Source organism: Loxodonta africana, chromosome 17, assembly GCF_030014295.1.
Source record: "Loxodonta africana isolate mLoxAfr1 chromosome 17, mLoxAfr1.hap2, whole genome shotgun sequence".
Lineage (NCBI taxonomy): Eukaryota > Metazoa > Chordata > Mammalia > Proboscidea > Elephantidae > Loxodonta > Loxodonta africana.
In genome coordinates, this window is record NC_087358.1 from 50,271,377 (window position 1) to 50,283,507 (window position 12,131).

Here is a 12,131-nt window from a genome sequence, read left to right on the forward strand (position 1 = left end):
ATTCTCATTATTGTGATCGAATTCTGTATTTTGGAAGAGTGTTTCTTAAAAGTACAAAAAAGTTAGTGTCCTTTGGAAATTTAGCAAAAGTATCATTCGATGCAAGAATTGATCTTTAGTGAGGGTGTAGGAATTCTGAATCCTAAATTCTTAACCAGCTGCAACTTCTTTTGAGAGGTCCTGGTAGAAAAGGACAAGGCCAGATTAAGAAACAGTTATTAATAGCTGGGACATTGACCCTAGCTCTGAGTGTAGTTTCTATAGAAATTCTATCACCTTTTCTGAAGTAAGCTTGGCTGGACCTTAATTATCTGCTATGAGGGCTGACCTAGAGGTGGCCTATTGTTTAGTTAAACTCGAGGCATGTTAGTAACCCCCTTTTCCCAGGAATCCATATGCTAATATGAGTCTCTGGATTTTATACATTTGATGACAAGAAAGTATATCAAATGTGTAAAAGTGGGAAATAGGAAAGAGGAGAAAGGGACTGTTTTCTAGAGCCCCCATTTTTCACATTCATCTTCCGTTCTCCGGCTTTCCAATCTTATTTCCTGTCAACTTTCTGGAGTATGGAGAGGATTTCTTCACCCAAAGGGAACAAGGCCCAGGATTCCAGTCTTACTGTGCTCGTTGAATGGGAGAAGATGGTAGAGCATTATAAACAGCTGAATCTAGAGCCCTAGGGTTGAGATTGGCAGTTTTTTATGGATAGCCACAAGCCTGTTAATTTACTGGAGTCCTGGTGGCACAGTGGTTAAGCATTTGGCTGCTAATCCAAAGACTGGCAGTTCGAATCCACTAGCCACTCCTTGGAAACCCTATAGGGCAGTTCCACTCTGTCCTATAGGGCGCCTATGAGTCAAAATCGACTCGACAGCAGTGGGTTTTTTTTTTTTATGGGGACATTTAGCATCAATTACTTCTGAGCTGCTGTATAGAATATCCTGTGGCAGAAGCTGCTGTGTGTGCTGTGATATGACCAAACTTATTGTTACATCCATGGTTGTTACAAGTCTGGGAGGGGAGTTGGTGGTAAGTTTGGGGGTAGAGGGAAGGGATTATAAAAATCCCATGTTGTATGAGTGAAGGAATACATTTATTCATTCAGTAAGTACATACTTACAACCCTCCTTAATATATCTGGCTATTTCGTACTAATATGTCAGTTTCCTCTATTTGCTAAAAAGTGCTTTGAGAAAGGGTCACAACTCAAGTGATTGTCATATGCAGCCTTGCCAGGCTGTGCTCCTTTGTCATTGGTTTATGTCAGATGACCTGCAGAAAAATGGCTTCATGGTCACATAAACTTGGAAATACTGTGTAATATGTCTTGTACATTAATAGTACATTAATAGTCATAGTATAGGTGAGTATTATCAAAGACTTGGAGAAGTATAATTGAGAAGAAGCAAATTAAACTGTATTTCACTCAGGATTTCCCAGCTATTTAATTTTGGAAACTTTTTTTTTTCCCTCATGAAATCTTAGTATTTTGTAGAACTTGTTTCATTGAACACACTTGGGGGGAAATATCTTACGGGAATTAATTCATAAACATCTGCTGGCAGCTCTAGGCTCTTGGGTGTGTATATTGGGTATTAACAGGTAAAGCACCCAACTGCTTATGAATCAGTCTTCTCTCTGATTGCAGATCAGACCTGAGGAAATGACTGAAAGCTGTTTCTGGATAAAAGTAAATGAAAATAAGTATGAAAATGTGGATTTGCTTTGTAAGCTTGAGAATACATTTTGTTGCCAACAAAAAGGTAAGTTTAGCATGTTGGTTATTCATTAATTAACTTTTTATAATTTAATGCTGCTACATTTTGTATACAAATCTCTAGAAAGCATTAGTTGAAGAATCTGATACAAGATTTTTTTTTTATATTATTAGTGGGAAATTACATAATCTTATCTAATGAACTGTTTTTATAAAGCCAATTTTGTTTTACAGTGTGTCAAAGAAAAGCAACATTTTAAATGTACATGATCAATACAGAACTTTGTTAAATTTTCTGTGTATCTTTTTTGAAGCTGCTCCATTGGGATCAATCCTACTTTTGTAAGGGAGGATACTTACAGAGGAAATTTTGACATGAAAACACATTCACTTCAGTCATTGTTGTTGTTTTTAGCCGCTGTTGTGTTGGCCCTCAACTCATGGTGACCTCGTGTGCACAAAGGAGCAAAGTGCTGCCAGGTCCTGCACTGTTCCCAAGACCAGTTGTGGATCGGACCATTGTGACCGATAAGGTTTTCATTGGCTGATTTTTGGAAGTAGATTGTTAGGCCTTATTTGTTAATCTGTCTTAAGTCTCGAAGCTCCGCTGAAACTGGATCAGCATCATAGCATTGTGAAAGCCTCCATGGACACATGGGTAGTGGCTACACAATGAAGTGCATTGGCTAGGAATTGAACCCTGGTCTCTCTCATTGAAGGCGAGACTTCTACCACTGAAACACCAAAGCAACAAAAACTAAACATAAGCGTTCCTCTTGTCAGAATTTAACTACGCCTTAATATTTCACGTGACTATCACATAATTAATTGCTGTTGTTGTTGGGTGGAGGCAAGCCAGTTCCCATTCATAGCGACTTTGTGCACAACAGAACGAAACACTGCCTGGTCCTACGCCATCTTCATGATCGTTGATGTGTTTGAGCCTATTGTTGCAGCTTCTGTCACTCCATCTCGTTGTGGGTCTTCCTCTTTTTTACTGACCCTTTACTTTACCAAGCATGATGTCTCTTCTCCAGGGACTGGCCCCTCCTGATAATATGTACAAAGTATATGAGTTGAAGTCTTGCCATCTTCGCTTCTAGGAAGCATTCTGGCTGTACCTCATCTGAAACAGATTTGTTCATTCTTCTGGCAGCCCATGCTATATTCAGTATTCTTCGCCAACACTATAATTCAAAGCATCGATCCTTCTTCAGTCTTCCATATTCATTGCCCAGCTTTCTCATGTATATGAGATGGTTGAAAATACCATGGTTTGGGTCAGGTGCACATTAGTCCTCAAAGTATTGCTTTTTAATACTTGGTTTTCGCTGGCCATTTTTTTCTGGAAGGGGATCCCCAGGTCCTTCCTCCTAGTCTGTCTTATTTTGGAAGCCCTGCTGAAACTTGTCCACCGTGGGTGACCCTGTCAGTATATGAAGTACCATTGGCACAACTTCCAACATCACAGCAACACGCTAAGCCACCACAGTGACAAACTGACAGGCAGTGGTGAAATTAATTAATTATGGGATAGAAATCACATTTATTGAGTGTCTTGAAAGTTGAGAAGTGAATATCAACAGTTTGAAATAGAAGTACATGAGTGGGTTATATGATCTTCTTATTAAAAACAATGGCGTTTATTTTCCAAACTATTTTGTGGTAGCTTTTACCTGTGTAGTGTGATTAAAAAAAAAAAAAAAAAAAAATCAGGCTTTACCTCTTATCTGAGAATTGAATTTATTTAACCCAATCTCCTGGGCCTACCACTTACATTTCAGGGCTGACAGCCACATATACTGTCAAATTAACTTTTAAGCATTATGTAAAGTTTACATTTTAGTTCTGTAGCACAAGGTGCTTAGATTAGTCATTACCTTTTAATTTTCCAAAAGAACTTTTTCTGTATAGACTTATGTTACTTATGACCTTGGGCTCATTGAACACAGAGAGAGATTGTAGGGGATGGAGGTTTGAGGGCTTAGTGTAGAAAGGGAAGAATTGACTTCTTAAAATGCCTACTGTGTACTAGTTAACATGCTAGATACTTTATCTGTTTGATTAAACTGATTGTCTCAGCAGTCACGGAATGTTGGCAGATATATTAAAAATCATTTTAAATTCCTTTGAAATGCTTTCCCAAAACAATTGCATATCTTTCTGAAAGATCATTTCAAATTAAGGTACCTTTCTAGAATTTGTGGTAAATCCAAAGCCTTTAGTAGATGTTTTTGAGCACCATTGGTCTTGTGTAAAATATTAAAAATGACATATTTAGGTCTTTGAAAATAGGGAGAATTTTCTCACCAAGCTTACCCTGGGAAAACTGGTGAAGTAAGCAGATCTTGATTTTACCTTTTGATTATGGAGAATCAAAATTTTCTTTGAATAACATTAGTGCACTCTTCAGGCAATCAAGGAAAATATATGGCAGTTAAAATGGGTATTTACATGTAAAACACTTCAGACTTTCAGAGTTCATAATCTGGAATTGATTAGTTTTCCCTTTGCTTGCTTTGTAGGCAAGAACGGTGGTGCCTGAAAGCTGTCTCAGGGATGCTGCCATCCGCTGCTTTCTCTGTCTTTTTTTTCCTCTCTTTGCTCTGATTACTTTCTTAATTAATGAGGCTCAAAAGGGAAACTTGTTAGCATGTCTTTAATTTAGCTGTAGTGTTAGCCCTAAATGAAATAATTGGACCTTTAAAAAATTCTTGAGTCATCTAACTTTAGCCTTGAGATTCAAGGTTGAAAAAAAAAAAAAAACAATCTACTTGCTCAATCTAATACTAGTTATAAAGATCAAGGTCAGGGAGTGATGACCATTTTCTAAATATTCTGTTCCTTTCTGTCTCTCTCTGCCTTTGTACATGTGGTCCACTCTGCCTGGGATCTCCCTTTCACTTGGCCTAGAGCCTGATAGGGGCCTATGGCTTCATATGTCTCATTTCAAATGCTGTTCTCTCTTTGCTGTGAGAAACCAAAAAAACCAAACCCGTTGCCATCGAGTCGATTCCGACTCATAGCGACCGTACAGGACAGAGTAGAACTGCTCCATAGGGTTTCCAAGGAGTGCCTGGTGTATTTGAACTGCTGGCCTCTTGGTTAGCAGCCATGGCACTTAGCCGCTGCACCACCAGGATTTCCTTACAGGAGGTGATATTTTCCAGGAAGATCAGAAAAGATGGGGAAGCCCAGTGTTGTGTGATCCTGGGCAATGCTGACATTTGAAATGCTGATGGGAAAGGAGCTGTGGAGGTGACTGTTTTTAGCTCTGAGTTTTTAAGAATAGTTCCTAGAAAGCATTACTTGAAGACCCTTATAGAAACCTTGGCGGTGAAGTGGTTAAGAGCCATGGCTGCTAACGAAAAGGTCATCAGTTTGAATCTATCAGGCGCTCCTTGGAAACTCTATGGGGCAGTTCTACTCTGTCCTATAGGGTCGCCATGAGTCTGTGAGTCAGAATGCACTGAGTAGCAATGGGTTTGGTTTTTTTTTTTTGTTTTTATAGAGCCCTGGTGATGCAGCTCAGGCTGCTAACTGAAAGGTCAGCAGTTTGAATCTACCAACCGCTCCTTGGAAACTCTATGGGGCAGTTCTACTCTGTTCTGTAGGGTTGCTTGAGTCAGAATCGACTCGATGGCAATAGATTTTTGTTTTGTTGTTTATAGAGTCGGTATGAGTTGGAATCAACTCTGTGGCAGTGGATTTGATTTTTGGTTTAAGTGTGCTTTTTGACATTAGCTCAAACCAAAAACCACATCCAGTGCTGTCGAGTTGATTCCGACTCATAGTGACCCTGAAGAATAGAATAGAACTGGCCCATAGGTCTCCAAGGCTGTAGATCTTTACAGAAGCAGACTGCCGCATCTTTCTCCTGTGGAGCAGCTCGTAGATTCCAACTGCCAACCTCCTGGTTAGCAGCCAAGCACTGCAACCACTGTGCCACGAGTGCTCCTTTGTTGACATTACTAGTAGGTAAATCCACCACCCATCTGCCAGTTTGTTGAACTGTGGTAGCTTGTGTGTTGTTACGATGCTGGAAGCAATGCCACTAGTATTTAAAATATCACAGGGTCATCCGTGGTGGATAGGTTTCAGTGGAACTTCCAGACTAAGGTAGACTAGGAAGAAAAGCCTGGCAACCTGCTTCCAAAAATCAGCCAATGAAAACCTTATAGATTACCACAGAACATTGTCCGACTTACTTGCTTTGGATACGTCCTCAGTAGGGATCAATAGCTAGAAGAAGAGGTCATGTTTGGTAAAGTAGAGGATCACACAGGACCAAGAGATTCTCAGTGAGATGAACTGGTACAAAAGCCACAACAGTAGACTTGAATATATCAACCATCATGAAGATGGCACAGGACCAGGCAATGTTCCCTTCTGTTGGACATAAAGTCACCATGAGGTGAAGTCGACTTGGCGACAGCTGCCAACAACTAGTTAAATATTTTGTAAAAGACTTTGTTGCCTTCAGACAAAAAAGAAGATTTTACGTAGATATTTTACTGAAAAGATCAGAAAAGAAAAAGAGTAAGAAAGTGGTATCCTGAAAACTTAGACAAGACTAAGGGCTTTTGAGTGAACAGGCTACCCCATGCTGTCTCTTTCCTTATGGTCTGGCTGCAGAGACATTAGGTCCAGATATTAGCATTTCCCTGACCTCATGACTCCAAAGGTCACTTTGTTTAAATCAGTTTTGTAGTTTCTGCAGAACTCAAAATTAAACCTGGTCTTCATTGTTCACTGCAAGGTAGAGATACAATTCCTTCTCCACTCTCTAGCAAGCGGGGGGAAGATGGAGACATGGGCTGCAAGAAGCTGAAGGGAAATTTTGGATATGATTGATTTTCATGGTTGGTTTTGCATTACAACCAGGCAGAGAAGGCCAGAGAATTCAGATAATTGAAGAATAGTCTGTTTTTAGGGGAGTGAGATAGCTCTGTTTTTTATTGTCATGATTCTTTGGAATAAAAACCATGCTTATTTCTCTGATTGTGTAGGTAGGATATTCCATCCCAGGCATCTAGAATGGTATATGCCAATCTTTTATGTTTTCTAAGCATTTGAAATAGTAAGAATAAAGGAACTGAATCTAGTGATTTGAGGAGAAACTTGACATTTTCTCTTATGTATTATTTAATCTTTGTCATTATGTATTGCTTTTTCTTACAAAGGGCACAACTTTACTTTTCTGTGACTTTTAGGTTAAGATTATTGTGTTTTGTATGTCTCATACCTTAAGAATTAGAAGAGGAACTAATAATACCTCTTGAGCACCTGTGGTGTACCAGCCCCTGAACTGGGTTTTCTTCATGTTACTTTTTTAAATCTCTACCACATCTTTCCTCCTGGTCTGTTGATTGCAAACCTAGAATGCTGTGCACAACAGCACCCTACCGCACCTACCCATAGATTAGCCATATATTCTTGGGTTTAGCTTGGGCATTTTATCTGAACTCAAATTGTCCTTTCTTATATTTCTTTTTCTAATTTTTATCATTTAGATTTTACTTACATTGTTTTTTTAAACTAAGCTTCTCCCTATGACCATTTATAGCATTGCTTCTATGGCACAGTACCTTGTGCCATTATCTTAAGGAATATGGGAACCCCTTTCTAAGCCTTTTCTTGTAAAAGCAACATATATTCCTGATTCAGTTGTATCCTTTTCTCATTTTCTCTTTCATATGTTATCTTGCTATTAAATATCTCACTCTGGTTTTTTTTTCTCGGTTATAAGTTTTGAGATACAGCTTAGCTTTCCATATTTTAAATTCTTCTGGAAATACATATGGGTGTTTTTCCAGATGATTTTTTTCTTTTTTTCATTCCTCCTCTCATTGATTTCCCCCACTCTTTTCTGTTTTCTACATTTGACTTCCACTATTCAATCCCACAAATATTTATTGCATACATATTATAGGTTAGGCTTTGTGTTTGGCTTTGGGGATGCTGTGGTGAATATGACCGGCATACTGCCTGCATACGTGTTGTTTTTACAGTCTTAATGAAACTTGGTCAAGCTGTTAGTTGAAGTGTGAGCATGAGGGGTGGAACAACAAAAGCTGATTTTGGTTTTAGAGAAGATTGCCATATTTTACTATCTTCAGCTTCTGTTAAGACTTAACAAGGTTATAAATAAAAAAGCATTGTTTATACATCTCTCAGAAATGTAATCACAATATTCATATATTGAACATTTGGTATCATCAAAATAATGTTAATGACCTGCGTATTTTTTACCAGATTGGTAGCATCTGTTGGTTAATTTTTACAGGCTGTTGGAAGTGGATTAAAGTATACAGGTTATTGGTGCTAGATTTTTCAACTAAAATGAATATTAATTATGTTTATTATTCACAAACTGTTAATAAGGATTAAAGGGCTTCCTGAAAGTATATGAATAGTCTAATTCAGTTAGATGGCTTATTATGAAAATGCGATTCCACAATTGTAAGCTTTCTGAAGTAATCACATTTTATAACAGGTATGTCATATTTGCCAGGTAGGGATAATAAACTGGTTTATAAATAATTTCTCAAATGAACAGTTATGGCATATGGAAAGAGTTAATGGATTTTGTACTTAAAAGCAAATCCAGCTTAGATTCCTGACATCCTAGTTCAGTGGACAAACTATTGGGATTGGGAGTGATAAACCATGGATTATCCCAAGGACTAGGCTATGTGCAGTATTTCAAACACAGTTTATTCACCTGCATGAACAAATATGTATATAAAAAAATTCTCAACTACCTCACAAGCCTACAATTAAGATTTATAACAGAGAAATATGTTTCTTGGAAATGAATGTTAATAAAGAGATGATGCCAAAAATGAATGTAAGGTATCTTTCTTAAACATTCTAAAGTTTTCTGAAAAGGGAATTTGAATCAATGCTAATTTGGAAAAATTGGGGAGGATGCCAGTGGAGGATTAAATATTTGTCTAAGGACTTTTCATTGGGTTCTTGTCTGTGGCTGAACCTTAAAAGGACTAGAAATTTAAGGTAATTATGAAGTAGTTAGTAATATCTTACTTCACCATTAGAAAATATCTCATTGTTATCAATTATATTGTCTTCTCTGTTCGGTTGCTGAAGAAACAGAAGAAACAGAAATTTACCCCGAAAGCTTTAGAGAAAATCAAAGTCAAAGCCTAAAGATAGTGGGTTTATTTAGCCTGGAGAAACAGAAGGCTTTTGGTCCAGAACACTGTTCTGTAACATGCTTCGTTATACAGAGTGTCTTTCAAATGGTATGATGGCAATTTTAAAGGTCCCTGTAAATAGACATATTTCTTGTATAGTGTACAGATGCTATATATAGATAAGGAAGAGGCTTGAGTGTGTGTGTTTGTATCAGAGATGAGTGTGCATAAACATAGTCCCCCTCCACTCCCACTCAATCACTTTTCTTTCTTCCACTGGAAAGGAATGGTAATGGACACTGGATTCAAAGGGAATGGCTTGAATCTTGGTAGATTGGGAGATGCTGGCTCTCTTCCTCGCAGGATTTCTCTTCCATTTCCTCTGTCTTCTGCCTTATTCCCCACTGGATCTCTAATTGCTCAAAGTGTACTTCCCTATCTTAGGCAGACATTTTTTTTCTTGTCCACATCACATTGTCTCATTTAGAACTCCCACTCATAATTAGTGCAAATTATTATTCATCTAAAAATATAAATGAGGCTCATCCTTCTAAATGTACTATTTTAATCTTAAAAATAATAATTTTGTAAATCTGGCCAGTCTTTTCTTTTGTACCCCCCCCCACACGTGCGCGCGCGCACACACACGCACACACCTTGTTTGCCTGACTTGGAAAAGATAGAATCACATGGGGTTATCATCTTACTTGGGTCCCGTCCTTGGGGCACAGGAAGAGAGCTAGCTTACGGTGTTAGAGTTACAAATAGATGCAGGGGGCTTCTTGCTGAATAGTATAGTATAGGATTCTGATATTAAATAAATTGTGGGATAAATCCTTTTCTAACAAAACTTTCTGTAGAAAAGCAACTTCATTATGTATTTTATAATCTTGAATTTCACAAGTTAGATTTTTGAGATAATTATATTCAGGTGTTTAGGTAAGCTGAGTGTTTTTTTGTTTTTCTTTTTGGTCCCCCTATAATTAAACTATGTCAGCACATGACCTATAACTAGTAACATAGTCTGCATTTAACACAAGCTTGCACGGGGTTCGTGGCATCTGAGAAGGCAAGCCCCTTTAGGGACAGTTAGTTACCACAACTCTAGCTAGTCTAGGTGCATGTGTGTGTGTTAAAAGCATGGATCTTTCAAAGTCAGACATACTCTAGCCCAGGGGTCCTTAACTTGAGGTCCATGGGTAGAATTCTGAGGTCTCTGAACTCTGAAAAACTCGCATCATTACTTTCGCTAATCTCTAATTGAAATTTAGCTTTTCCTTCAGTTATAAATATAGGCAACAAACACAGCAGTACTTACGACTTTCCCACCAATAGAATTCATATATATTTTTACCTCACAGGAGGTTTATTTCAGATATGTCCAAATATCGCTTAAACTTATCACTATGTTAAATTTAGTGTAGTTAGTAGACAAGTGGCTGGATTTTGTTATTTAATACATTAATGAAGGGCATATTTTGTCAGTTTGGTCCTGCAGGAAGCAATGAAATGAAATTGGAGTGCAAGAGGTTTATTAGGAAGTAGGGAGTGGGTAATGCATGTGAGGATTCCCTGGCTGGTGCAAAGTAGTTAATGTGTTTGGCTGCTAACTGAAAGGTTAGCTGTTGGAGTTCACCCAGAGAACCTTGGAAGAAAGGCCTGTTTATCTAGTTCTGATAAATCAGCCATTGAAAACCCTATGGAGCACACTTCTGCTCTGACAGAGATGGCATTGTCATGAGTCTGAACTGACTCCACAAAAACTGGTTTTAATGCATGGAAAAGTAAAATGTGGGAAAAAGAGGACTGGGCAAGAAGAATCTTAGACCTTGATGCAAACTGGACAGAGTGTCAGCCGATCCAGCTGTGGAACTCTGAAGCAGAGAATACCTGTTAGAGGAGTCCTAGTTGAATCTAAATGCCATGCTCAGTCATTGGCTGGGGGCTGCCGGGAAAAGGTGTGACCTGGGCTGAATAGCTGCATAGGATGCTGAAGGTACTCATAGCTTGGAGCATGTCACGTTAGTGCTCCCCTTGCAGCTGAATGAAAAGTTCTTTCCTAAAGGGAGCTCTGAGCAGTACACCTCCATGGCTGCCTCGCATGTCTATTACTATATCATAAACTGGTATTTACAGCATTTTGATAATTGCATTCCAATGTAATTTGATTCCTTTGAAATTTTATATATTTTATTCATTTAAAAATATACTAAGAACGGATCCTCATCATCTGACTGCCAAAGGGGACCATGGCACAAAAATGGTCAAGATAGCTGCGGCAGCGTTTCTGATTTGTACAGTGGCGGGGGTGAGGTAGTGAGCCTGGGCCTGGGCTTGACTGTTGCCTGCTCCAGTGTGTGTGTTTTTTTTTGTTTCTAGAGCCAATACATTATTTGTAATGAGATATTTCATCTAACGTAAAATAATTTTTTTTAAGGCAGTTTCAACATCAAGCCATACATTTTTAAATCTCAGTTTAGCAGACTACTGTAATGCATTTGTTGAGAAACATATCAGAAAAAAAAAATATCAAGGCTAGGAGAAATATGAAACTCACTCTTTAATTAGACTAATAAAACAGCAGTGATAAATGTATTTTTTTATGCAGCGAATGTTTACTTCATTTCTGTTGTTTTGTTTGATTCCCCCAAACAACCCTGTAAATGAGCCAAGGCAAATGTTAGGTGCTTTTTATGTATTAGAAAAAGTTACACTTTTCAAGGGAAGTTCAGCTAAAGGAGCAGCCGCTCTGAATGGAATATAGATCTGAGTCTGAAGCCATTGCTCTTTCTGCTGTGCCACGCGGCTTCCCTGATTAAAAGAAACCCTATTATGTTTTATTTAAAGTGCTCTTCTTTGATTTAAAATAATTTTCCTCTAATCTCCTGCCACCTTACCACTGCCCCACAGCAGTTCACCCTCATCCCACAATTTGTATTAAAGGCTTTAAAAACTTGCTATTTTGTATTAAGACCACCTTTCATCATTTTGTACCTCTATTCACTTCTGCAAGTATTTGAGCTGTAAATACTAACACCATGCTGTGGCAGAATGTACACGAGAAGTGAGAGACCCTCTGGAGTCCCCCCAGAAGGGTGAGACCCCAGCTTTTACAGCTGTAGATTTTTCCTCTGTAAACTGGAGGAGATAATACCCATCTCATGAGCTTGTTGTGAGGATTCTGTAATAGGATGAATATTTTAAAACACCTTTGACAGTGCCCAGCTCACTGTAGTTGCTCAGGAAATGTTAGC

The 12,131-nt window shown here is 38.4% G+C and overlaps 1 protein-coding gene across 2 annotated transcripts in view; it reads left to right on the forward strand.

Annotated features, from left to right (window-relative positions):
- Positions 1 to 12,131, forward strand: part of DIAPH3 (diaphanous related formin 3) — a 588,341-nt gene that overhangs the window by 244,113 nt on the left and 332,097 nt on the right. For both annotated transcript variants that reach the window (XM_003412593.4, XM_064270057.1), the window contains one exon: positions 1,652 to 1,766. In XM_003412593.4, coding sequence (XP_003412641.1) covers positions 1,652 to 1,766 — 115 coding nt within the window. The remainder of the gene's footprint in view (positions 1 to 1,651; positions 1,767 to 12,131) is intronic.